General features: G+C 41.4%; 2 protein-coding genes and 1 long non-coding RNA gene across 3 annotated transcripts; 1 reads left to right on the top strand and 2 right to left on the bottom strand.

Annotated features, from left to right (window-relative positions):
- Nucleotides 1-2,672: 2,672 nt before the first annotated feature.
- LOC113154061 lies at nucleotides 2,673-4,902 on the top strand. Its single transcript, XR_003298002.1, has 3 exons — nucleotides 2,673-2,728; nucleotides 4,533-4,593; nucleotides 4,765-4,902. It is a non-coding gene; the product is annotated as an uncharacterized LOC113154061 (long non-coding RNA).
- iffo1a (intermediate filament family orphan 1a) lies at nucleotides 4,236-12,728 on the bottom strand. The gene is made up of 10 exons (XM_026348001.1): nucleotides 12,608-12,728; nucleotides 11,230-12,339; nucleotides 7,139-7,199; nucleotides 6,736-6,831; nucleotides 6,413-6,553; nucleotides 6,153-6,337; nucleotides 5,942-6,059; nucleotides 5,039-5,134; nucleotides 4,822-4,952; nucleotides 4,236-4,389 (listed from the first exon to the last, which is right to left on the bottom strand). The coding sequence occupies exons 2-10, from the start codon at nucleotides 12,210-12,212 to the stop codon at nucleotides 4,236-4,238; spliced, it is 1,965 nt and encodes a 654-aa protein (XP_026203786.1). The 5' UTR covers nucleotides 12,213-12,339; nucleotides 12,608-12,728.
- Nucleotides 12,729-13,936: 1,208 nt separating this feature from the next.
- LOC113154031 (glyceraldehyde-3-phosphate dehydrogenase-like) lies at nucleotides 13,937-20,084 on the bottom strand. Its single transcript, XM_026348027.1, has 12 exons — nucleotides 20,013-20,084; nucleotides 19,726-19,773; nucleotides 16,737-16,836; nucleotides 16,471-16,580; nucleotides 16,256-16,346; nucleotides 15,969-16,084; nucleotides 15,774-15,855; nucleotides 15,486-15,637; nucleotides 15,223-15,301; nucleotides 14,906-14,989; nucleotides 14,501-14,598; nucleotides 13,937-14,255 (listed from the first exon to the last, which is right to left on the bottom strand). Exons 2-12 carry the CDS (start codon nucleotides 19,746-19,748, stop codon nucleotides 14,186-14,188), a joined length of 1,005 nt encoding a protein of 334 aa, XP_026203812.1. The 5' UTR covers nucleotides 19,749-19,773; nucleotides 20,013-20,084; the 3' UTR covers nucleotides 13,937-14,185.
- Between the last annotated feature and the right edge of the window lie 6,794 nt (nucleotides 20,085-26,878).

Raw genomic sequence — 26,878 nt, 5'->3', positions numbered from 1 at the left:
TGAGGCGTTTTAGTTTAAAGTAGTGGTAGTAATTGTTTGTGGTAATAGTAGTAGTGGTAGTAATGGTTGGTGGTAGGCCTAGTAGTAGTAGTGGTAGTAGTGGTAGTAGTAGTAGTAGTGGTAGTAGTAGTAGTAGTAGTAGTAGTAGTAGTAGTGGTAGTAGTGTAGTAGTAGTAGTAGTAGTAGTAGTGGTAGTAGTAGTAATGGTTGGTAGTAGTAGTAGTGGTAGTAGTAGTAATGGTTGGTAGTAGTAGTAGTGGTAGTAGTAATGGTTGGTAGTAGTAGTAGTAGTAGTAGTAGTGGTAGTAGTAGTAATGGTTGGTAGTAGTAGTAGTGGTAGTAGTAGTAATGGTTGGTAGTAGTAGTAGTGGTAGTAGTAGTAATGGTTGGTAGTAGTAGTAGTGGTAGTAGTAATGGTTGGTAGTAGTAGTAGTGGTAGTAGTAATGGTTGGTAGTAGTAGTAGTAGTAATGGTTGGTAGTAGTAGTAGTGGTAGTAGTAGTAGTAGTAGTAGTAGTAGTAGTAATGGTTGGTGAGTAGTAGTAGTAGTGGTAGTAGTAGTAGTAGTAGTAGTGGTAGTAGGTCCAGAGAAACTTTAATTGATTTACCGTAACATCATAAATTTACCTCAGTTGTGAAAAGTAACTAAGTACATTTACTGAAGTAGTATTGTACAATGTAGTAATAGTACTTGTACTTTAGTGGTGTTCTCTTTCTGTTACTTCCCCCCACAAAGAGGGAAATGGAATACTTTTACTTTACTGTAGCTAATAGTAGTATTATTGTGGATGAACCTCGTTACTGTAAACTGGGTACAACTCCACCTTCATACTAACATAATATCTTAAATTTTGATCTAAGTAGTACAATAAACATCAGTTTACACACTGACTGACTGATGTCCAGAGAAACATGTTGAGTACATGTACTTCATGTACTAGTTTTGGGCAAATACTTTACTATACTACTTTTTTTTTTTTTTACTAAAGTACTGAGTCTGTGTACTTTACTTAAGTACTTCTTCCACCTCTGACAGAAAGTAGTACAAGTACATTTACTTAAGCATTTTGAGGAATTAGTGCTTCACTCGAGTATTTTCATTTACCGCTACTTCACTATTGTACTTTTACTCCAGTACATTTATTTGATAACTTTAGTTACTCTTCAGATTCAGATTGATGAAACAAAATACAGTGTAATGAAAACACTGCATTGATCCATGGAGTGAAATACTTTTACTGAAGTATCATGATGAACGCAGTACTTTTACTGGTAACAGAGTATCTGTATTTGATCATAACAGACAGTGAAGTACACTGTTTCTTTATAAAATGTAGTCTAAATATTAACATACAACTGAAGTATCTGAGTGAAGCAAGTATTTGAAGTACAGGATTAAAGTAAATGTACTTATTAATATACTACATTAAGTACAGGCAGCTGCAGTTTGTTGAATCAGCACAAAGAATAACTAATGTTGAATATTTGAACTAACCCAACAGTAGCAGTAGTAGTAATATTTAGTAGCTGACGAAGTGATATCATAAAAATTACTTCACAAGTTAAAGTACTGTGAAGTGTTGCACGACTACTTTATACTATTACTACTATATGTACTGTGGAGTATTTTAATGCAGTTGTTGTGATGAGTCACAGGCCTTCACAGGTTAAACCTTATTCTAAGCATTTTCTTTGTTTGAAAACATTTTATATGTTAAAGAAGTAAAAGTACACATCAGTGTACATGAATATTACAAAGAGAAGAGAAAACATGTTTTTATATATTTCATCTCTCCTGACCTTTGAACTTTTGAATGGTCTCTGGACAATTCTTATTTAACCAGTAGTAGTACGTTTGTCACTTGATGCTTCTGCTCCACTACTAAGAGGTAACGTAGTTTTTGCTCTGCTACAGTTATCACTGTAGAAAGTGGTATTTCGATACAGATTTAACTACACTAACTATATAAAACACTGAAGAAACTGAACCACAGTTTAATCTTTAACCTGATGTTGTGTTTTCTAAATTCATGTTTTTATGTAGAATCTTTTTCTGAGAAGCAACAAATAAAATACAGTAGTAAAAGTCATTAAAAGATGAAGTACCTGAAAATTCTACTTTCTACGTTCAGTGCTTAGTAAATGTACATAATACAAACAGGATATTTCTGGACTTAGTACTTTTACTTTTATACATTATAAATATTGTAACATGTACTTAAACATGTAGTAGAGTATTTGTACAGTGAGGTACTACTACTTTCAATTAAGAATCAAAATATTTAATCTCTTAGTTTATTCTGTGTTTTAAACAGGTGAAATCCTAATAAGATCAAATGTACACAGTATCCTTTAAAAGTATTGAATTATAGTTATACAGCAGATAATCCAGTGTGAATAAACTATAAAGGTGTTTACGTGCAGTATTTTAATGTGTAAATAACAAACTCACACAGCAGAGACTCTTTCAGCGTCATTTATTCGGTGCAACTTTGCATTTAGCTTCTGGAAACAGACGAGTTGAACCATCCACACAGCTCAGATATCACAACCATTCACTTTCATTTTACTCTTCGTGTCCAGTCTGTGAATCTTCTTTTGAATTTTTGATCTTTAAATTCTTTATTTTTGTTTTGCACTTGATTAATTTCTGTTTTTCTCTCTCCACAGATGATATTTACATTCTGATATTATAGATTTCACCAGTTCAAGCAGCATCTGTACAGAAGGTGAGTGATGTTTGTCTATTGTCCTTTGAGTTTACCGTATATGAGAAGAGTGTAAAATAATGGTACTACATAGTGAATGGATACAAGCATCTTCAGGTTTTAGTTTAAAACAAGAGATGAGTTGTGGCAGGTTATTAAATGAGCAGATATTAATTTAATCAAAGATGAGTTGATGTTTGAAGAGTTGAACCAAAACAGAAAAACAAGCAGTAACAAGTGTAAAACTATAAATGTTTTAGTCACAAACGTCTATTTCTTTCCCCGTTTTCTGTACATGCACATCCAAAGTAATACAACCGATACAGTGAGGTGAACATGAATATCTAAGATAAATAAAATCTGCCATGAGGTCTGCAGCATTAATAGTTCAGCATTATTTCTTTACAGTATTTACACTTTACAAACTGTACATTAATCAGCAGGAGGATTTTTAATAACAGGTTTTCACTTTCACACTAGTTAAAGATCTCAGAGACCCAAACTAATCTGTCACCTGGTGTTCGAACTAATTCTGAGTCCATTGATTTCCACTAACATTCGTAGTAAACCAGGAGGTTGGTTTTTGGTTGAAGTCTAAAATTTGAAACTTCTCTTTGATTCTAGAGGAAATGTTTTCTTCAAGTCCTGAGACATTTAATCAACTTTAATTTAGCATTTAATGATTTTTTACTTAAGCATTTGCTTAGTCAAACATTTCTTTTGCTTTCTGTCAAAGTTGTATAATCATTAAGTGACTAATTATTATTATTTAATTAGTAATTAGTCACTTAATGATTATACAACTTTGACAGAAAGCAAAAGACATGTTTGATTAAAGTATTTTTTTCAAATGTTACCTTGAATGTTACCTTTATAGAACATTCATGGATTAATAATGAAGTTAATAGTTTGTACCAATTTTACATTTCTTTATTGTGCCTCAATGAGCTTTAAAGTATGTTCAGCACATCCTGGAATAGGAAAAAGGAAGATGTTGATTGAAAACAACTGAGCAGCATAATGTTTAATAGGTTTAAATATAATTACATGTGCAAACTATTTCTTTGTGCAATCTGTTGCAGCAGAAAAGGCAGAAACTGTGCAAATAATTAGCTCCTGTGTTAAACAGTAAGACTAGTAAAGAAAATAGTGTCCTGTTTCCATCTGTACATGAAAACAGGACAGATTTCAAAGTGCCATGTTGTTCTATTTGACCTTTACTCAGGTGTAGTTACAGCTGGTAACCACAGGAAGGCAGCGGAGACACATCCTGGGAGCATGATTGCTTTTCACGATGCAGCTAAAATAGATTATTATAAGGATGTTGGTTTGTTTGTGACCATTTAAAGTTACCAAACATCTTTCAGACAAGCTTAATCATCAAAGAGGAACCTCTTTTTAAAATAATTTACACTGTAGACAAGTTGAATCTTTAGTTTTACACAATGTCAGGCTGTAAAACGGCACTACAGCAAGAGACGAGCATCACTGTGGTATCATTGTAGAGTACCAGCAGTGTGTCTGTGTGTTAGGGTTTCCTCCAGGTCAGAGGAGTTCTTGTAGAGTTTCCATCGCAGCACGAGTCGCTGCTCTCACAGTCGGCAGGTAGAGCCGGCTTCTTCCTCTCCTTCTCCTCATTGTCTGAGTCGTCCACCGTCAGTGTGATGAGAGAGGTTGACTTCCTGTTAGAGACAGAGAGAGAGATAATGTATGTAGCTGAAATAGAGTCAGAAAGCTGCAGCGTCCTCTGTGGGTTCAACCTTTCAAACATCGTGATACATCTGTGTTTCCTTTACAGTGACTGTAATTGTTTTGTCATCTGCAGGTCTGTACACCTCACGTAGTCTAACACCGGAGAGCAGCAGTAAGAGTGAACTGGACCTCAGGTGAGAAATGTCAGTATCCTGTGATGATGAACTGTAGTCTGTGCTGAATTATACAGACAGGTGTTTCTGTTCATTGGTGTAAAGAAGGTAGAAAAAATAAATAAATAGAAACACGTCTCTGTATAATCCAGTAGAGTTTAAAATAAATCCTCAACAATGATCAACATGCAGGAGGATTCACTACAGGACTGTCAGACTGTACTGGGCCTACAGTGTTGATGATGTTACCTGTCTCCAGTCTGTGTGATGAGTCTCCTGCAGGTCTCCATCTGGACGTCTAGTCCTCTTTTCATCGAACACATCTCCATGTACTCGTGCAGATGACGATTCATGTCACTCTTCGCTGTGGCCAGTTCCAGCTGACATGACAAAGTATTATAATCAGTGATGTTATTTGTTCCCGACACTCAAACAAGTACAGATGTCATAATAAAGACAGTCTCACCTCTATCTGGTCGATGGTGTCTTGGTATTCCTTCTCCCTGGATTTGAACAGAGACTCTGTGTCTCTAATAACTTTCTCAATCGACTCCTCCTGCAGCTGGAAACAGTGAGAGGGAAACGAAGAACAGTCACAGGCCAAGTAAAGATTAATATGGAAACAACACATGTAAACATTACTGCACGGATGTTCTCTTAAAAACGCTGTAACAAGTCGGTATTTGACTGTTGACTGACTTTCAACAGGTCAGTGTTGAAGTCTCGAGTTATTTTTGTATCATCAACTCTGCTAAAAACCTTTCGACACCTGTGGGTGTGTGGAAGTCTTCATCTGTTTTGGTTTCCCTGCAGCCTGTTTACCAAGCAGCCGTCAGCCTCTTCAGGCTTATCTGCTTAAAAACAGCTCACAGGTCAACAGGATCGACTTGACCTGTCTGAAATCAGACTAAAAACAGCTCGGGTCAGCCAAGTGCTTCCAGCACAGGCTAAAACTGCAGCTAACAGGAAATGCAGACGACTTCTCTGGGAAAATAGATCTGTACAGAGCTGGATGGTTTATAGGAATAGCACCGAAGGCAGCCTCGAAGCTACTAGATGATGGCTGCTGTGCACGTAAACCAAGGAGCCATGAGTCGTATGGGCTTACAGAGCAAACAACAACATGTTAGGCATTTGTTTTTAGCGCTTTGCTAATTGAATATTAGGCCTCAAACATCGTGAGTTAGAGAGTTACTGCTAAAAGCTGACGTCATTTGCATCTTAGTAACTGCACAAACTATGTTTGAGTCCTTAAAGATGAATTAATAATTCAAACAATTAGTTTCAGGCCAAATTATAACATAAGTCTTAAATAAAGAGTTTCCTGCCATTAACATTAACCTGAGTGTGTGAACGTGTGTGTTGGTACCTCTCCCTGTGTTTCCACTCCCAGAGTGTATCCAGAAAAATCTTCCCACAGCAGAAGAGTTTCATCGGTCTCCTCCCAGGCCAGACTGTCGCAGTCATCCTCGAACTCACACTCTCTTCTGGACAACACACACACACACACACACACGTTAGACACGTCTGTAAGATGATTTGATGTTAGTTTGTAAACAGTAAAAAAAAAAAACACCTACAGCTGATTCAGCATCCTCTGCATCTGCTCGTTGATCTGACTGGCCGACGTGCTGCACGACTCCTCGTCTTTAGCTCCACCTCCCTCGCTCTCAGACATGCTCAGTTCGTCTCCGTCGCCGCCCTTCGCAGACTGTCCGCTGTGTTTCCTGGTCCGGCGGTTGAGAGTGGAGGGCGGCGTGGCCACCTGCTGGGCGTGAGACGTGTTAATGTGAAGTGAAGGAGGACGACGTGTTGAAGACGTTCTTCGTCATGGACGTACCTGGAAGATGTGAATCATGTCCTCGCAGTTCCTCTGCTGAGCGACGTCACAGAGACGGGCGGTGATGTCGATACGACGACAGATGTCCATGTCCACCTTCATGGCCTTCTCCTGGATTTTACTGTCCAGATCTGACAAGTTCTGATGGAGGGAATTCATTCATTACAGATGTGAACCTGTTTTGATGTATGAGTTTATTAACTGGTACGTAACAGCAGAGTTCTCCGAGTTATAGAATTAACCAAACGTCCTCCACTTCTAAACCTGTCTGAGAGGTTCAGATGTTCTTTATGCTACGTTATGTGAGGTGAATACAGACTTACGTTGCTGACGAGTCCTTTGAAGAGAACGAGCTCTGCCTTCAGCTGCTTCACCCGAAGAGCCAACTCATCCTGACAAACCTCACTCTCCTGCAGCTCCTGCAAAGCAAACATACAGTAGGAAAGTTTATCTTAGTGAAGATTGATGTTTCAGATATTAAACAAACCAGAGTAGACAACATTTAGAAAACTATTACTATATTACTTATTTAAATATAAAATGAATATACAACAGATCGGGAATCTGCAGTAATACACATTAGACACATCAGACATTTCTCTGGGACAAACGTGTGTCTACAAGGACTATGAAACTATAGGTGGAGAAAACTGAAGGCAGCTGCAGCTGAAACTAAAAAAGATGATATGTACAGGGTACATGTACGTAGTTATAATCTTTCTTTACCTCCTCCAGTTCTACCACCTTCTCCTGCAGCTCCATTCTGGCTGAATACTCCTCCTCCCATCTAGAAAACACACAACAGGAATTGTTAGACACAGAATTATTAAGTATTAATTCAACCGTTTGCATTTTGTATCAAGACACTACTTTAACTACTTCACATGCACATGCAGTGAATTCAGATTTTTAACTGTCTTTTACCTGACTGACCTACACTGCTCCATCAGCACTAGTGTTACACAGCATGTGTTACATAAGGAGAGACCATCCAGTGCAGTACATGTACAGTACAGCATGAAGAGCAGAGAGAGAGACAGAGAGGCTGCTGCACTTTGGTAAATCCTAATAAAGATAAATAGGACCTGGTAACAAAAACTGCTCTTCCATCCATTATCTGAACCACTTCTCCGTTCAGGGTTTGGGGGGCATGGAAACAGGTCTATTGATCCAGATAATCCAGCATTTTGACCCCGAGTAAAAATAATCTCAACAACTGACATTTAACGATGAGTCGGATTTAACAGGGATGCACCAGTGCAGCTCCAGCACCTTTGTCCCACACTTAAGACCTCCGTTAATCACTGCATGACACTTTACATAGGATAACATGAGGCCAGAGATCGATGTGGAACTAAAACTGAGTCACTGTGACTGAATGAATAAAAACTATTTGACAAGATACAGAACAAACCGTAGAATTATTATTATTATATCATGTTATCATGTACCAATAAACTACATGATGTCAGCATCAATACCAGTCCACTTCCTTTATCATCTGTACTTTGTTCGTACTTTTTCTCTCTTGTCATCAGCGAGTTTCCACTTTTCCAACATTCAGTTTATTACTTTAAAAACTAAGGACCACACTCCTCAGTACCGTCTGTAATGCTACATTAGCATTAGCTGCATTAATGCTAACATGTCTTGTTACACTTGAGCACTAGTATGGAAGCACACAAGCAAAGACTTAGCTTAGACTGTTACTGAGCCCACAACAGTCCAAACATTTACATTTCATGACCTGAGGATCACAACAACAACAACAACAAAAATCACAGTAACTATTAATACTGTTGTTTTGAACTATTAAACGCTGCTGTTGATGATTTTCCATCTTTATGATCCATCTGTGTGTCAGATATGAGAGAAACAATAAACATTTTCATTTTAAATTAAGCTGCAGCGACCAGAGCCTGAGATAAAGAGACGCTCACATATGATCACTACAGTGAGAGCTGATGTCCTTGCAGTATAATCTGCTTGTCAGTCTCAACACGTGGCTCTGCAGAGGCTGCTGTCGTTCTGTTAGACTGGATACACAGAATATGCTTTATCTGTATAACTCATGATGTTCTAACTTCTACTTGATTCAAATACTAATTTAAATTCAGCAGGGTGTCGACCAGACTCCTGCACTAATGACCTGTGACGTCAGAGAGGATGACGTGAATTTAGACGTCTCCTGCAGAAATGACTCAGCACCGTCTAAAACTGCTTAAACAGCGTATGTTCAGTCAGTGCCGATTCCCTTCAAGCATCAATGAAATCTGTTGTTTAACAACCTAAGACTGATGTAAAAATTTATACCACTTGTGTCTTAAAATACACTTCCTATCCAAAAAAAACTGAAATGTTATACTGCAACGAAATGTTAGAGTGTGAGACTATTTTTTTAAAAACCTAAAAACTTGAAGCAGTGGAAAACAGACACACAAACACTGACAGTACAGCTGTTATGAGGTGATGCTGGGAAGGTGAGAACACGTTTTCTGTTATTAGCAAAGTATTAATGTCTGTAGAGAAACGAATATTTGTGTGGTTTTTGGCCTAATGCTCAACAATAATCGTTTTCAAATCAATAATGTAACTTAACAGGTTTGAAGCCCAAAGCTGCAACTAAAAAAACTAAGATAGCTTTTAAGGTGAAACTGTCAAAGTTTAATTCATTCAGTGATAATTTTATTATACTAAGATTAGTAAACATTAGAAACAACCCCACCACCCACTACGACCTCAATAATAAACATATAGTCAGAGCTGGACCTCACTAATACATAAACAACAGGGAAACAGAGAGAGGGTGGAGATGAGTGGAGGGTGGAGATGAGTGGAGGGTCAGCAGCAAACAATGTGACAGTAAATAAAAAGAGAAAGAGAAAGAGAAAGACCAGCGAACAAAGAGAGAGATTTAGAGAACATGATGGGAGAGAGACAAAGGAAAAGTGGAAGAGGAAAGGTAAGGAGATAAATAGATAAACGGGGGGGGCAACTGAGACACAGAGGGAGGCCGAGGGGAAGTGATAAAATAGAGAGGGGACAGAGGGAGAAATGGCAGACGGGGTGACATCACTGCTGGCAGTCACAGACCAGTGCTGCATTGCAGGTACCAGGATATAACTCAGCAGGAGAAGAAGCAAAAGAAGGAGGAAGAAAAACAGACGCTTGAAAGAGACGAGACAACGAGGAGACAACGAGGAGACAACAGTGTGACGAAGCTCGTAGGAAAAACAACAGCTCATGTTCCACTTTTCCCCTGATGGTTCCTCCCTTCAGACAAACAGGCAACTAAACATTTACCGTCACAGCAAAACGAAAGCACTGCTCCTTTAACCTTTGTGGAAAACTAATTCAAAAACAGAGAAGATATCAACAGACATGTTGATTTCATCCAAAACAAACCTGAACTGCTCTGTGTTCAACTGTGAGACACGTTCACAACATGGATGTCTGTTTAGAAAGATGCGTCTAGGCCTCAAAAACCTCACTGAACACTATTAATAAGAAAATGAACAAGGCTTTTACTTTTGCAATCCTTTTTTAACTATCCATCCTTTTTCCTGACTCTACGATGACCTCATGCTATAAAATAAAAAATACTCCAATCAGCATAGTTCACATCTTTCTTGTCCAAGTGCTGAGTCCAACTTTTTTACTGTAATTTCAATTTTCCTAAGAAATTAAAAACATGTTTGGAGCCAGAGCGGCCTTCTCATCACGTGATCCGCTCACCTCTTCTCAAACTAAACTTTGTTTCCCAACAAAGTGTTCACCTTCCTTGTGCTCTGAGTGTATAAACTAGTTTCCCAACAACACAGATCACACTGGGACTGTTTCTAAAATCAATTTGACTGACGGTATTTCTTGCAGTGGCGTCCTGCCTCAGCAGGCTGAAGCACAAAGTAGTGAGGTCAGTGCTTTTTAGCATAATACAGCAGTGGAAGAAGTGTTAATGTCTGCACAAATGATTCGATTTGCAGGTACAGTAAGAAACGAGAAAACGCTGGAGATAAAACAACATGATGTGAAGATGGAGGGTGGAGATGAACAACAACTCCTCCAGTTTTCTATGACACTGAGCTCCCGGTAAAGTTTAAATACACCTTTTGTATCAACCTTTGGAGAAAAGCTTTCACAAAAAGTCGTGCAAAGCTAAATCTTTGCCCTGAAGCAGTTTGGCTCACTGATTTGCAACCACGCTCCCAATGACCCAGAACAACCAGAGACATTAGCGAGGGTTTGGCAAAATCCTTGTGGGATGACAGATCATTTATATCTAGAAAGAGATCGATGAATGAAATTCTCACTGCCAAAACACACTGTGGGACATTTGCTTTCTCAGCAACACTTTACCACAGTTTCAAAATAAAAGTGTCATATTTTAGGTTTCCTGCTGTGACAATACATTTCTTACAGACTAACTTGTCTTTGCATTTCCTGTATTATAAAGTATAAAGTACAGAACAAACAACAACGCTTCATTATTCACCTAATATTGAAGAAGTCAACATCAGGAGTGTGTTGTTAGATTAGAAGACACTTTATGATGCAGGTCGATGTTTGATGTCTCTCTGGTGGTTAAAGCTAAATATTATTCCCAGAACATGTCCTGCATTATGCTTCAAATCTGCATCACTCTGGTGCAACACAACAACAAGGACCTCAACAAGCAGCAGTTCCTTTTTACATATTAATCACTCAGTTGCAGGAGGTGACATTAAACCTTTTACCACAATAAAATAACATCAGTTCTCTAACAGGACAGAAATGAGCCACAAACCATGAAACACCATCCAAACTTCAGGACTCTTTACCTTCTCTTGTACTCGTCTCTCTCCCTCTTCACCTTGGCCAGCACGTTGTACAGAGCCCTGATCTCCGGTGTGATGGTGTCGATCTGGACTCCGACACCGTCCGGGTGAGTCCAAGAGACACCGGGCCCGGTGATACTCGACTCCCTGCCGCTGCCAAACCGGCGGGTGTGGTTGAAAGACCAGATCGTCCCCGGGAGGAATCGTGGTGGATGAGGGGGGGCGTTGTTGGTGTTTGTCCCGGTGTGAGCTGCGTATTTCTCGTTGATGTTAGTGATGGTTCTGGACGGGTCGCTGGGACTCAGCGCCGGGCTGATGGAGAACCCGGGCGTGGTGAGGTTGGAGTTGGAGTCTGTGGAGACCGGGAAGGGGCTGAGGTTGTTCCCCAGCAGGTATTTGTTGTCAAAGAGAGGTGGGGGGTTCAGGGTTGGAGAGAGGAGGCCACCAGGCAGGTAGGCCGCGTTGTTGGCGTTGTGGAGCGAGAGGAGGCCCGGTCTGCCCGGAATAGGCCCCACAAATCCAGTCTGGACTCCCACGTCCTTGGTCAGAGGCTTTGGGAGTCCGTCCCCTCCGCTGCTGTCCTCCAGAGCCTGCTGCAGCTGCTTCTCCAGCACCTTGTTCCTGCGCTCCAGCTCATGCACTTTGGCCAAAAAGCACCGAAAACGCAGGTTGAGGGTTTTCAGCACGCTGATGTTGGAGCCCAGGTCGTTGCGCAGCGCCGTGGCCGCCGGGGGGACTCGGTGCAGCGGGTTGCTCAGGTGCAGGTAGGCGAACCCCGAGGGGGGGAGGGCGCCCAGGTCCAGCCCGGACAACCCGTCAGATCCGAACCCACCATGGTCACCTAGGAAGTAGCCAGGCTCTGGGATGATGGAGTCGGTTTGGCCCGTCATCTGGTGATGGTGCTGTTGTGGGGCCAGGTAACCGCTCTCCCCCAGGACCGGATTCATGCTCGAATAGGAAAATCTGAAGTGCTCGAAATCCGGCATGAACCCAAACTTCTATAGATTCAGCTGATCAGGTAATTCCGTATCAAATGTGATTAGTGTGCGGAACCAGAAGCAGGCCTCCTCCTGACTTCACCCGATGATCACCTTCATGCAGACGAGCTGTGGGCTAAAAGTCATTGATGCGTTATAGAAGGATGTTTAATGGGCCTTAAAAGGCCAAAGTCTCCAGAGAACATTACAATACATCTATGTATTTCTGTCACCGTGTCAGTAAACAAACCCACAGACCCACCACTGGCTTTTGCAGCTAAATTAATTAATTAATCACCTAGTTCACTTTTACGCAGTCGAGTGACGCGCACACGGTCATAAACATGTTTATTCCAAGCATTAGAAGAAATCGTAAAGCCAAAGCCAAAATGTAAGCACAATACCTGAGAAAAGGTGGAGAAAACACCAACTTTGACATCAGATAAAGAGGTGGAAGCAGCTGCAGCAGTGAGTGGAGCCGCGCTGCAGCAGAATAAATATGTGAATGACTGCGGCTGTAGGAACCGTAAAGACTCGACAACAGGCGCACCGGAGCTACCGTAATAACACCAGGAACGACAGTCGATGCCAAGCTGTTAAATTAACATTTACATTTATTTATAGTGTAGTGAAATATCACATTTATGTAACGATTAATGTTATTTAATTAAATATTAATTTAAGATCCACATAGAGTCTACAGCCATGTGGTCAGAGATTTGAAACAACGTCATGTTAACTGGATTCTTTTATTAAAATTACAGTTTAAACATTTCATTACTTTTACAAATAGTAATTTAGAGTTAAACACATTAGAGTTAAATGTGCATTTCTTTAGGAAACTGAACTCGGACTGTTTTGAAATCGGCTAATGCTACTTAACGTCAAGTAGCTAGCGTTACATATTAGCATTAGCTAGTTTTATGAGCACTAAAGGATCCCGTTGTCGCTACTTCTTGATTTTTATCCAAATAAGCTGGTTAACTTATACACATAAACACACAAAATACTAAAAGTTAACAGGTTGTAGTGTAAATATTAACTCCTGATAAACACAGCTAACCTACCTAGCATGACGCTGGCGTTAGCTTAGCTACCCTTCGCTAATGTTAGCTAGTAACGGCTGCTAACTTCTAAGCTAACTCTTACTTCATCCCAGTTAAATAGAAATCTAACTAAACATGTGTTATGTTGATTTGTTGTGTTTGAAACACGTGTCGCCAGATTTTATTCGATTTTGATTCGTATCTTAACAAAACGTATTTAACAGATATGAACCGATGTAACTTAACTATAGAAAACGAAGGTGAAACTTTAATATCGACATTAATTCAGCGAGTTTCGCTGTAAACTATAAATGTTGTTTTTTATTTAGTGAGTTTGGTCCCTAATCCGGCTCTCAGCGCCTCATCGTACCCACTGATTACCTGGCTCAGGTGTGTTCAGTCAGTCAGAAGCTGGAAGATACCACCTCAGGTGGGCGTGGGGTAAGGAAGTGAATTGGTATCTTCTAGCTTCTGATTGGCTGAACGCACCTGCGCCAGGTAATCAGTGGGAGTGACGTTTGAAAACAACTTAGTGTCAAATTAACATCATGAAAAATTTACGTTCAACTATCACATTAACTTACTGAACAAAATAAAATGTGATTTAATTAAATTAAACATTTCATCAATGTAATTTGTAAAGTATTTGTGAAGAGAAAAAAAAAATCCAAGTTCTTCCACAAACTGAGAACTTTATTATCATACAGCTTTCAAAGGAGCCACTGTTTATGTTCAGAACAACAAGACCTGTACAGACAGTTAAATGATCTGTACAGACACCAACAGCAGCATCCTCACTGTGGAGCTCAGAGGTGACGTTATCACATGAAAAGGTATCAGCCAGACATTTGTTGTAGAAGAAGTTGCTCCCAGGATGGACGGCACTGCATCCAGTTACAGGTGAAGGAAGGAATCACGGGCAGGAACAATGAGACTTTACTCCTTGGAGAACATGTGCTGGACCAGGTCACACACACGGTTGCTGTAGCCGAACTCGTTGTCGTACCTGCAGACAAAGAGTGGAAAGAGAACAAGAGTTAAATACATCAATGATAATACCAAACAACTCTCAATGGTCTGTAGAGAATAATAAACTATGAATTTCACCAGCTACAGAAACTAATCTCATTTTAGTTCATCTGAACTTCTCCCGTCCCTCTTCAAATTAATTTCCCATCGATATAGACTCAGCGTGGCTTAAGTCACAAGCTCAGGTGTGAGGGAATTAACTCTGCTGCACATTTAACTCACCAGGAAACCAGCTTGACAAAGTGGTCGTTGAGTGCGATGCCAGCACCAGCATCAAAAATGGAGGAGTGAGAGTTACTGTTGAAGTCTGAGGACACAACCTGAGCACAAAGCAGAAGTGTTCACACATACAGAAGACAGCATGATATAAAGCTTTCATAAATGTTACTGTGGAACATTTAAGTCATGTTTCTGGATAACATATTCAGTAATATCTAGAACATAATGTGTCCAAAGTTAGAAACTGCACTGATTCTTAGTCTCAGTGATGTGCTGCCACCTAGTGGTTCAGGTATGGCTCTACACAGACTCCAATAAACGTGCATACTGTCAGATTCTGTTCCGTTTTCCAAGTCCAACATTATACATCATGATTTACTTGTAAAGATATGGATGTGTTTTATGCACCTGGTCCTCTGTGTATCCCAGAATTCCCTTCAGAGGTCCCTCAGCAGCAGCTTTGACAACCTTCTTGATATCATCGTACTTTGCCTAAACATGGAATATTTTAATTAAAACATAGGAAATACAGACACAACGAAGTCTAGATAAGAGAATAAAGCCTCAAACACTAAGATGACGAGCTTTCCTTTAACTTAGAGAGCTACATGAAGATTTTAGAGCCAAATGGAAAAAGTTTGTTTAAAATAAAAACACTTCCTGATTAATCTGTGTTGTGACCAACAGTAAAAAGTGAGGACATAACGATTAGTAGAGGGGCTTACAGGCTTCTCCAGACGGACAGTAAGGTCGACAACGGACACGTTGGGAGTGGGGACACGGAAAGCCATACCAGTCAGTTTACTGTGGAACAAAAACAAGGTGTCAAGACACGTTAGATGATTTTAGTTTTACATTATTCTCCTTAACAGTCAGGCTGAACTATCATATATAATTATACAACAACAAGGCACCATTAGACCGTTTGTCTCCATGTTTACTAATGTGACATTTCTGATCATTACCAACATGCCCATACAAACCCTACCCGTTAAGCTCAGGGATGACCTTGCCCACGGCCTTGGCTGCTCCAGTGGAGGCAGGGATGATGTTCTGGGAGGCACCGCGTCCATCTCTCCACATCTTGCCAGAGGGTCCGTCGACGGTCTTCTGTGTGGCGGTGACGGCGTGGACTGTGCTCTGTGGGAATGGGAGCAGACAGATCCAAGATCATGTGAAATCAGTCCACCTGGCTAAAACTAGAAGTTTCTCCATTATATGAAACACTGAAACTGAGTAGGAGGTGTGAATGTAATCAGTGAGGTCAGTTCTTTACCATGAGACCCTCAACGATGCTGAAGTTGTCGTTGATGACCTTGGCGAGAGGAGCCAGGCAGTTGGTTGTGCAGGACGCGTTGCTGAGTGGACAAGACGAGGAAAGTGTCGTTATCAACAACAGTTACTGCAGTGAGTCAAATTAAATGTGAAGAACACACCGACTCCTGCTGATCCAGAATCAGCTCCGACTCACCTGACAACCTTCAGGGAGTTGTCGTACTTCTCGTGGTTGACGCCCATGACGAACATGGGAGCATCGGCGCTGGGAGCTGAGATCACCACCCTCTTAGCACCACCCTTCAGGTGAGCCTAAACATTTGAAATGCACATTTGTGTTTGTATATTAAAACATCTGGTTCCTTTATAGAACTGTACATGAACTGCTTTCGGGTCGACTGAAATGAATAAGAATCCTCCTCATATTAAAACAATTCTCAGTGAGTTAAATGAGATCAGTCCAGAAGCTGCAGGTGAACTTACAGAGGCCTTCTCAACAGTGGTGAACACACCAGTGGACTCCACCACGTAGTCAACGCCAGCGTCGCTCCACTTAATGTTGGCAGGGTCCCTCCTGTATGTTATGACATATAGGAGAGGTTTAGGCACCTGGACAGTGCTGGAAACAGACTAACAGGGTAAAACTGGACAATAGGTCTGTGTCTAAATGTAAATCTACACGTATGAGGCGTTCATACTCGTGGAAAACCGTGATGTGCATGTTGCCAATGACCAGCTTGCCGCCCTCTGCCTTCACCTCTCCGTGCTTCCACGTACCGTGAGTGGAATCATATTTGAACATGTAGACCTGCAGGAGGAGACAGGAGAACATTTAAAAACAAGAATTAACGTCTAGATCATTAAAGAAGTGAGCTGCTTATGAAGCAGCATCAGATTTCTCAGTCTACATGATGTTCCTTCAAGCGTCAACACAATGAACCTGAACTACCCCCAGTCCTCTCACCATGTAATCCAGGTCAATGAAGGGGTCGTTGATGGCCACCACCTCCACTTTGCCGCTTGTGGCTGCAGCACGAGTCACCAGACGACCGATACGCCCAAATCTGAAACACAGATTTGCCACAGTGAGCGAGAAGGTAGAAGCTCTGGTTTCCTCCCACAGTTCATGTGGTAAGTTGTCTGCTTTACCCTCCAAAGGCCCAAACTGATCAACCTTCACTTTACGTTGTTTGCTTCATACTGTGGACACTCTGTGTGCAAACTGTAGAAGCTGCTGCATCCACGTCTCATTCTTCCCCTCCTGACCACAAGGTGACACTGAAACTCAGGCTAATCTGGCATCAGTGCAGAGGACGACGGCGAGACCGTACAAGGCCTGCAAACCTTGACTGAAGATAATAGTTGACAACTGACAGCTCGAAGCCAGTTTATGCCTAATATGGGTACTGTCACAGTCGGTCAGGCAGTGGAATACACACACACACACACACACACACACACACACACACTGATTTGACATGTCAACTCATTCACTGACAGTTTTACCTTAAAGAAGAAGTAAACAGAGCTGTATTATTCAAATGAAACATACTAAATGAGGGAAATATAATATGATATAAATACCTTTCTAGATGCAGACTGAACGGTAAAAGGTAAAACATCAGATGTACCGATGCCCAAAAACACACAGCTCACTGGAATATGCAGCTGTTCCTGCTTTAAGAGTATGTTTCTTAAGTAAAGACTGAATTACCACATCCTCACAAACAGCTTCAGTCAAAGTGTTGCAGCATCAGTAAAGTTCAGCTGCAGAAATTTACACGTTTGCAGTTTGTTTATTCATTAGACAGAACGCCGTCTGATATGAACTCCGTGTTTAACCTTTATCAGACCGCAGCAGCTACACAGGAGACTTTTTAGTGAAGTCACGTACTGAAGCAGGCGGATTCAGCCGACCTCACACACAAACACTGTCTCGGCAAATATCTGTTCATTAAGGACAAGTCGGGTTGAGTGGGGGTCAGAAATGTCTGCTTCAGTTCTGTTTTGAGAATAATTTACACTCCTGTATGTCACCTTACATTTACTGTATGTGTGGGACGATTTAAAGGTTTGTTCCGTCAAATAATCATACACCCTGCAAGAGACGCCAGCTATCTAAAGAAGGGTCAAGGGTCAACAAGGTTATCACTGATGAGACTCACTGCTTCCATACAACTACTGGGTCTGTAAGTAATTAAGTTTAATTAACATTAAAGTTCATTAAGGTTCCAGTGACTTTTTAAAATCCACAGCATGTTTGCTCCCAACGGATTTACTGTGTGAATACACATTTATAACCACAACGATTCAGCAGCTCTCCTCATTCGAAGGGTTCTCCAACCACGCATCAAGACATTATTGCACTTTGAATGATCAAATTAACTTTGTTAATCTTTTTCTTCGTGATTTTCTGAAGCCGTCTGCTACGTCACCATCATTTTTCTTCTGTTAGTTTGTGGAAATCCAGCAAACACCCTGGAGGCCAGAATGGACCTGAGCCCACCTTCTGTTGTTCGAACAGTGCCAGGATCAAGCAGCTAAATCTCCCCACAGCGTGACGGCAGCTGAGCAGAGAAACAGGTTTCACCGTTGATCTCCAATCTGACCGTAAACCACTGGCCGGATGATCTCGTAACTCCAGCACAAAGGTTGGAGGGTTAAAAATAGACGAGGGGAGAATAAAAGGAATGTGACAGCTGCGGAGAGCAGCGATACAGACAGAGGGGACTGGAGAGATCTGAAGGGTGTAGAAGAAGAAGGCCCCGACAACCGTGACACCACAACACCACCGGACTATAAATAACCAGAGAATAGACAGGTCCAGTCAGGAGTCCTGTCCGATTGCAATCAACAAAAAAGAAAAAGATCTCAGGGAAGAAGAAGGACCTGTTCCCTCTGAAGAACAAGTCATGTAAATTTTTGTTTTTATATATTTTAGATTAATTTCATAGATGCTTCGTCAAAAGTGACCTTTCATTTTCCACACACATGCACAACAGCAGCTATTTGGAGTTTTTCGCTCCGGGACTGATGAGTTCTTAGACATCTTAGAGTGTTTTCCTGCCTCTGGCTTCCACATTTTAATTTGAACACATGTTTGTTATAAAGCAGGATCTGCAAATCACATTTTCCAGTTGAGTTAATATGTGGATCATTTTCAGACAAAATGTCAGAATATATTAAAAATACTGTCTCTTTAATAATTAGCACAATAGCTGCCAGTTCATGTATTGGTGAACTAGTGATTTCAGCTCTAACGAACTAAAAAGATAATAGATTTCATCAAACCACAACATGTAGAACCTTCATTTATTCAGGTAAAGTAAAGTCATCTCTCAGATTTCCTTTAACCGCCTTGTGCAGCTGCAGAGAACGAAAATAATAATTTAAAGTCACAGGAACGCTGTCAGGTCCTGAGGGTAGAAGACACTCAACTCCTGGACAGTTTAGCCAGAGGTGGTCCTGACATCTTACCTCCGTGTTGAACATCAAAGACTTATAAAAAGAAGGAGAAGTCTTTTCGTCACAAGTTGTATAAAAACCCAGATTAGAATTGAATTCAAGTATCTGCTACAGAACATGATCAGTGGTCACCTGTACCACTCAAAGTAAAAAGCAGAGTAGATGTCTGAAGCAGAAATCAGAGCCTCTGGAGGTCGAGTCTACAGGACAAGAGGTTAAACTCTGTTTCAGCTGCAGTGATTTACTGATGATTAAACACCCATTGTAAACTTCTGTCCACATCATTTAACCTGCTGGATATTTGCTGGTTCCAGATTCTCAAATGTGAAGATTCATTGAATTGTTGGTCTGATAAAAGCAATTTGATGTTCGAGGTTCAGGGAAAGTTTCCACTGCTTCGTGATATTTTTATGAAGTGTTTATGATTAGTTGAGAAGATAATGTGCAGATTAAAGTGATAAGTTATAACCCACTGAGCATCAACTCACCCGTTGATTCCAATCTTCACCATGTTGTCTGAGGTGATCTGGTCCTCACTGAAGGAGAAACAGTTAAAAACATGAAAACTAAACACATCAGACAAAACTGACTCAGGTTAAAACTCTCCTGAAATTAAAACCTACTCCACCAGATGAAGATAATTACAAGAGCAGAGTAGATTAAATAACTCGGTGCCTCCAACTCTTACTGCGTAAAAACCAAACTCTTAAAACTCCTTTAAAGTTCTGTTTTTACTGCTTCACTCTGCCTGAAAACTCCAAGAAGTGAAACACACCGTTTATTGAAGCTCCTCAGGTTCAGTGTCCTCTGGCAGGAGATGAAGAAATGAGCGTGAATGAACCGAGAATCACCGCATTTATCCCCGCGGTGCGCCCCGCGCCGCCGGGCACGCCCCCGGTCAGCGCGTCAAGGTCGCTGCCTGACAAGACTTTATTTAAACACCGGTCAGGAGGTTTTTACAGAAGCTGAGGGGTCAAACATGAGACCTAAACTCTACTGAACGTCTTTAACACCACTCTTAGTGGACACCTTGGGTTTATTAAGGTCTATTTCTAATGAACAACCCTGCTCCGCCAAATAAAGTAGGTCCTGGGCAGTGGCTAAATAATGGGGTTGGACTGAAACCACCAGGCTTTAAATTCATGCTTTTCAAATTTCTCATTAACATGAACAATATATTAAGTTATAATAAACATTAAAACAGCCCATATATCACAACTCCTCTGCAGGTTTTCTTCTCTGGATAAAATCCTTTGAATCCATCAAGGCAGCACAGTCAGGACAGAAAAACTAGTGACACAGGGACAGAGGAAGTTCCCAGTGCAGCTCCTGTCCAGTGTCATGTTCACTGTATGACACTGAGGGTCTGTCGCTCACTCATACGTGAAGAACAGCACGAACAGAGAGGAGGTGGACAGACAGGAGCCGTGACATGTTCACTCAGGCCTTGAGCTGCAGGTCACTACAGTTTTACTGAAGCCACTACAGGTCACAGAGCTACGTGTTACTGGGTATTTATAGACAGTCCAGCTGAGAACGGACACAGAATAAACCTCACAGTATCCCACAGGGACTAAACAAAGGCTTCTTTAACTCTGACTGGTTCAGACTCCCAGATGTTTAACTGAGTCTTAATAGAGTGTTAGTCAATACTAACACCCCAACATTTATTTCACCAGCTCTCCTCATTTGTTCTGAGATGGTCTCAGTCTTTCTCTAAAGCAGCAGGCGACAGTTGATTTTAGCAGAGGAACAGGCTGTGATGAGGCATTTGAAGGATTAATGCACATTTGGTGCTGTAGTCTGGCGACAGCAGGACGGTGAACGTGAGAGTGAGTTAGAATAAACTACAGTGTCTGATTCAGGATCAATTCATAGCTCAAAACTCCTCTGTTCATTCAGACTGTGTTCAGGCTCGGTTCTATAACTCAGGTCAGGCTTCTCCATCAGACCTGAGCTTGGTCTCAGTGGGTCAGAAGGGATCACAGAGCTGCCCTGAGGTTGACACCTTTAAGGAAGGTTAGTTTGATAAAAACCGTAGCAGCCCACAGTCGCTCTACACTCCTGAGATTAGATTAAACTGGTTTCTTTGTGTGTGCACATGCATGTTATGGTGCAACAGCGCATATCCGCAGTTTGTTTAAGACGGAGTTGCAGACTTTCATTGTTGGAGGTCAGGGGAACGTTCCCGTGATCCACCACCACCGCGCTCTATCAGAAAAGTGAAACCCGGTTGCTATGACAACCCGTGTGGTTCAACAGCTGGTTAATAATTCAGGTCTCACTCTCTTCAGGCTGATGTTTGTCTTCCTGCCTCTCAGACGGTGTGAACGTGCTGATTCCTGCTCTGAAATCCGACAACAAATTCAAGACTTTTCCCGACAAAGTCAAACTCAACGATGAGCTCAAAGCTTCATCCCCTGCGCTTGCACTAAAAGATGACCTCCAGAGAATCCAAATCATCAGTATTCCCAGTGACTGTGACTGTTGGTATGAAACACACACTGTCATTCTGTGTTCTGATCAGTGGCACTGCTACAGCAGTCTGCTGATGTAAGTGACACAGGTCATAATGAAGGAGTTTTCTGTCTGGATGAGGCCTAATTAAAACAAACTGAACTACCTGTGAATCATTTTGAATTTAATTCTTGACCTTTACAACTGCACAAGCTCCAACAGGATGGAGTCATACAGTCTGTACGAATGGAAAATGAATGGACGCCTCCAATGATGTTTCAAGAATGAATCCTCACAATCATCTGATGAACTTAAATACAGAAAATCCTCAGTAACAAAAGGTAATTAACAAAATTAGGATCAGGTCACATTAGTGGACTTGTTACATGATGGGGACAAACATCCACAATCAACTGTAGTTTCCCAGCTAACGACACAGAGCGGCTGAAGGGTCTCCTGACAACAATGAAGCAAATCAGAGCATGAAAATTATTATTTAGAATAAAGCTTTAAATCACCTTCTTATCGTCTTTGTTCTTCATCATCCTCAGAAGAATGTCTGAGTCACCCCAGGAAGCTCCAACTGGTTCTGAACATGACCTTTTATAATACATAGATTTCATTTTAAGCTGAAGGCATTTATAGCATTTCCTTTTTATTAAAGAGCAGATTTACAGACGTGGGCGAAAGGAGAAAGAAAGAAAAAGAAGTGGGGAAAGGTCAAGAAGTAGATTTGGGTTTAGACGACGGGAGTGGGTGATGAAACCCACCGAGCCGCCAGGACGACAAACATCTGCTTTTTATTTCATTTCAGTTTGATTGACTGATCTGTGACATGTCATATAGAAAGATGCTGCTTTACCCAGTTTCTTGAAAATGTTTCTTGTAAAAGCCTTTTCAGGTGCACAGAAGACTGTAGTAAAGAAGAAGATCCTTTTTTTGATCTTGGAATATGGAGCCTCAAAGCTGTTGAAATGCAGGTTATCTGACAAAACACAAATAGTACTTCAATAAGGAGTATCATGAGAAACGTAAAGCTTTATCCTCCTCCCTGTCAGTTTCAGGGCTCCACACAAGACTTCCTCTTCAGTATCTCACAACCTTAAGGATGAGGAAGAGGGGCACTGGAGCACAGATATGAGCGATAGAAGAGGGGCAGGAGATAAATCGATGCATAGTTCAAAGAGTAAAACGGAGAAAAAAAGACGATAAAAAGAGAAGAAAGTGTGTGATGCCTTCAGGGACCGAGAGAAAAGAGAAAGAAATCTTTAAAAAAGGAATGAGGCACAGAACTCGGTGTTACTGATACAGTATGTGGCTCCCTCTAGTGAAAACACGCTGACGCACCAGGAGACAGAGGTCCAGATCAAATCCAGGTCAATAAAAACAGACTAAACTAGAAAGAGTTAAAGTAAAACCTCATTTTAGAATATGAAACATTATTAAGTTGTTGAACAGCTCACTCACTTCACCTCTACCTTGATTATTTAGGTGAAGCAGAACTTTTCACACGTCAGGTCTGAACATCTCTGAGGTTTGAATCACTTGGATGGAAAAATCCGAACAGATCTTCACAGAACATTAACAAACTATGTGCGTTATTACCTCTTCCATCATTGCACCATTAAGAAATGAGGCTACAACAGTACGAATTAAAACTCAGTGGGTATTTTCCTCTCGTCGCAGGTTTACACCATCCATCTTCATCGAGCTGCAGCCTCTGCCGGGCCGACTAACTAAGAGCTTTGCTGGCAGATGGAGAGCGTGTCGTCCTTGTGCTGTCCTCTGTTACAGGAAGGGGCCTCTAATCAGCTCTGCGGAGAGGATGCTTGGATAACTGGCAGGAAACCAGGTGAGGAGAGGTAAATAAGAAGGGATGGATGCTGCTGAGGTAAGCTGAGGTCGGCTGTGTGGGATTTTCCATTCATAATTCATTCACTCAATTCGTTCACACTGCAGAAGAAGAAAAGAAAGAAAGAGAGCATTAATAATAACGTCATGGTTTAAATAAATCACTTTAAAAATCAATATGTTTATAAGTTATTGTTTTGTTGGGGTGATCTCTGACTTCCACTCAGCTTCCTTTTCTTCTTCTACCTCAGATGTTTGTCATAATTTCCCATTAAATGTGGGTGAATAATACAATTTACATGTGAGCCTTTGTGGGAGCAACAGTATATAGAAGAACTACTGGGGAGTTAAACCAGTAACAACAAGATTTTCATGTTCTCAGATCACGTGAAACACGAACACGCCTGACAGGAAGACTTTGATATATTTAAACTGTGAACAAATGATCGATCTGGATCAATGCATCGATCAAACAACCAACGATAATGTTGTTATTTCAAGGCGTGAACATAGATGTGTACTTCATTTAAATTTTAATACATGAACCTGCCACTCTGGGTTGTAGCAGCCAAGAAGAATATGTGGATAAAGTACACAGAGCTGTAAAATACTGTAAGCTGTAGGTACAGTAATATTTAATTACTCATGTTAGTGTGTCACTGTAAACTGCTGGTTAGAAAACAAACTCACATGACAATGAAACCTGTGATTTACACCTGAACTGTACACATGAACTGAAAGAGTGAGAGCGTGAAGGCTGAATACTGAGAAAATAAATCAACTCCACGGCCGCTAAAGCACCAAACATATGTTAATTTATTATTTTCCCACTTAGCCTGAGATATTCTGCCACCGCACCTTCCTGAATGTGAGGACAAATTAAAGGTATCAGTGAGGAACAAAAGTGCAGATTTAAATCATGTGAATCTGTTTTTTTATTCCCTGACTTCCACGTACAGTCAGTCGGCGTCTGCTGCTTCACCTTTCTCTGCTATCAAAGTGTGGAGGAAGGTGTGCAGAGACAGTAGAGCTACTGTTGTTATGTCAGGGGTTACAGCAACACGACCACTTACAAGGGTTCAGGTAGGGATTCTGTGTAGTCTGCAAAGTTATGGTGACAGGACGCACAATGGACATTCATTCACTGTGGCATTCAGGCTGAAGCTGCAGCCTTTTAAAACTTGAACCCAATGTGCTGCCAAGGATTCTGCAAATAAACCGAAGGAGCGAGGAGCAGTAGGCAGCTGTCGCGTCAGAGAGCTGAAGTGAAATCTGCAGGTATGTACGAACATTTGGAGCTGCCAGAAAACTGAAATCTGTCCAAACCTGTGAAGGAGCAGTTTAAAAAAACTGCAATGTCACATATGTGCTGGCAAACTGGATCCAGTATTTCATATATGGACAAGAACAGAGGTCAAAAAAGGACCACGTTCAAAATGATATTTAACCTCGAGATCACAGGTTCATCAGAATCGCCCTAAGAGTCTGAGGTAACTGAAGACTGATCGGTGTACTGGTGTCACCATGTGTGATTTTATCTGCCAGCTATTAGGAAACATATTTCCTGTGGCTATGGCATAAAGGTTTCTAACCTCCTGTTAGAGCAGCTGAATCACGTCCCTCTATCATGAACTGAAAACGAATCCATTTCCACCTCTCATCGTCTTTCTTTCCACTCTTATATTTATTTTCCTTTCTTTCAAACACTTTCTGTGAAAACACGCAGGACACTGAGGCTGCAACATGTCAACACCTGTCTTACAACACACTGGATGTGTAATCTTTAATAATCACGTGACGCCTGAAGTCTTGACGTGAGGTGAAGCAGCAGACCTGAATCCACCTGACTGAGCCACGAGCTGAACACTCTTTCTGAGTTTTCTGTATGTATTCAGTAGTTTTCTAGATGTTTGATGATGGAGCAGAACAGTGTTGAGGCTGAAAGCTGAAGACCAGGCTGGAGCCAAAAAATCCTGGAGGATGTGACAGAGGAAGATATGAAGCGTCTCCTGATATCTGATGAGCCGTGCACTTCAGACAGTCTCTGATTGTAAAGGATTTTCCACGCTGTGGTCACTTATCCCATTACTTTTTTGTCCCATTAAACGTGGGTCAGAGCACACGGCGGCCTACGATTCCTGCAGCAAATGTGGATACGACAGAGAGAGAAAGAGCTGTGACCCGACTGATTAATTTCATATCAAACATGCTTGAGTTCGGAGCCAACAGTGAAATGTGTCACTGTGTAAATTTCTGACAGCACAGAAGAAATGCTGGAGAAGTAATCAAAGCCCCGCACAGAGGATTTGCCTTTGTCAAACCAGATGTGTGCTATCTGAGTTTCCATTACACAGAGGCTGTGAACCCGGGCCCCGGGAGGCGTTTGTTTTGGTTTCAGAAGCCTGACGCGGGGCCTAAATGCGGCTTCAGAGGAATTTTTCACAGCAGCAGGGAGCAAAGCAGCAGGGCGACGCTGTGAGCAGAAAACAATGAGTATTGATTCAGTTGGACTCAAGTGTGGGATCGATCGTTACGGCATTTGCCGTGAGCTCCATGAAGCCGGTATGAGCTTCTGCTGGACCTTCTGCGTCTGTCTCACTGTGGGTGCTGGTATGTGACTGTGTGACGCGCATGTGGACGTCACTGCTGTTGTCATGCTACAGTGAGATGTGTGAAGCTTGAACACGCCAAGTGTGTTTGTTGGTGAACTAAAGTTAGAATAAGCAATAACTTAACTAGTCCTTCTCTCCTTATCAAGCCCGACTGTTGCTGCAACTTCTAAATGAGGAGGTATGAAAACATTTTGATTGTGAAACCCAGTCACACACGTGAAGAATCATTTTATCTTTATCAGATCTACTACACAGTGTATGTTATTTAATGTGTCTGATGTCTTCATTCGGCAGAAGAAGCCCCACGTGTGAAGCCGTCTTTAAGCAGTCAGTGTGAGCAGTGAGGGAGTGATTCCTCCTCTCCAGCTGCCAAGGACAGGATTACCCAGCAGACAGCAGCGCTGCTGCCGTCACCTCGTCCTGACCCGCGCTGTCATCCACACACAGAAAGACTTCTGAAGACGATCCTCCACCAACTTTCCTCCAACAGCCCCCTGAGTTGAAGCTAATCCTAAAGCTAACCTCAAAGCCTCCAGATGGCAGACAGAGGCGACTGTTTGAATTCTGATCTCCGTGAGTCGGTCTGTGATGAGTTTCAACTAAGGAACGTTCTGATTGTGCTTTTTTCCTTCTCTACATTTATTTGACAGCTTGTTAGTTACTAGTTCCTTTTATAGATTTAAAGTGAAACATTATGATGCACTACACCTTTACTTCTACT

The sequence above is a fragment of the Anabas testudineus genome, chromosome 11 (assembly GCF_900324465.2).
Source record: "Anabas testudineus chromosome 11, fAnaTes1.2, whole genome shotgun sequence".
Classification (NCBI taxonomy): Eukaryota; Metazoa; Chordata; class Actinopteri; order Anabantiformes; family Anabantidae; genus Anabas; species Anabas testudineus.
Note: the sequence above shows the minus strand (reverse complement) of the source record. Positions and strands in the feature narration are given on the sequence as shown.

Excerpts from the sequence above, each read along its gene's own strand:
- iffo1a (XM_026348001.1), bottom strand. The coding sequence starts at position 12,212 with ATGCCGGATTTCGAGCACTTCAGATTTTCCTATTCGAGCATGAATCCG. Across the intron at positions 6,060-6,152 it reads CAGAGGATGCTGAATCAGCT|AAGAGAGTGTGAGTTCGAGG; the intron begins GTAGGTGTTTTT and ends TGTGTTGTCCAG. Across the intron at positions 4,390-4,821 it reads ATCACACAGACTGGAGACAG|GAAGTCAACCTCTCTCATCA; the intron begins GTAACATCATCA and ends TGTCTCTAACAG.
- LOC113154031 (XM_026348027.1), bottom strand. The coding sequence starts at position 19,748 with ATGGTGAAGATTGGAATCAACGG. Across the intron at positions 16,347-16,470 it reads CACATCACGGTTTTCCACGA|GAGGGACCCTGCCAACATTA; the intron begins GTATGAACGCCT and ends CATAACATACAG. Across the intron at positions 15,302-15,485 it reads GTCATCCCTGAGCTTAACGG|TAAACTGACTGGTATGGCTT; the intron begins GTAGGGTTTGTA and ends TTTGTTCCACAG.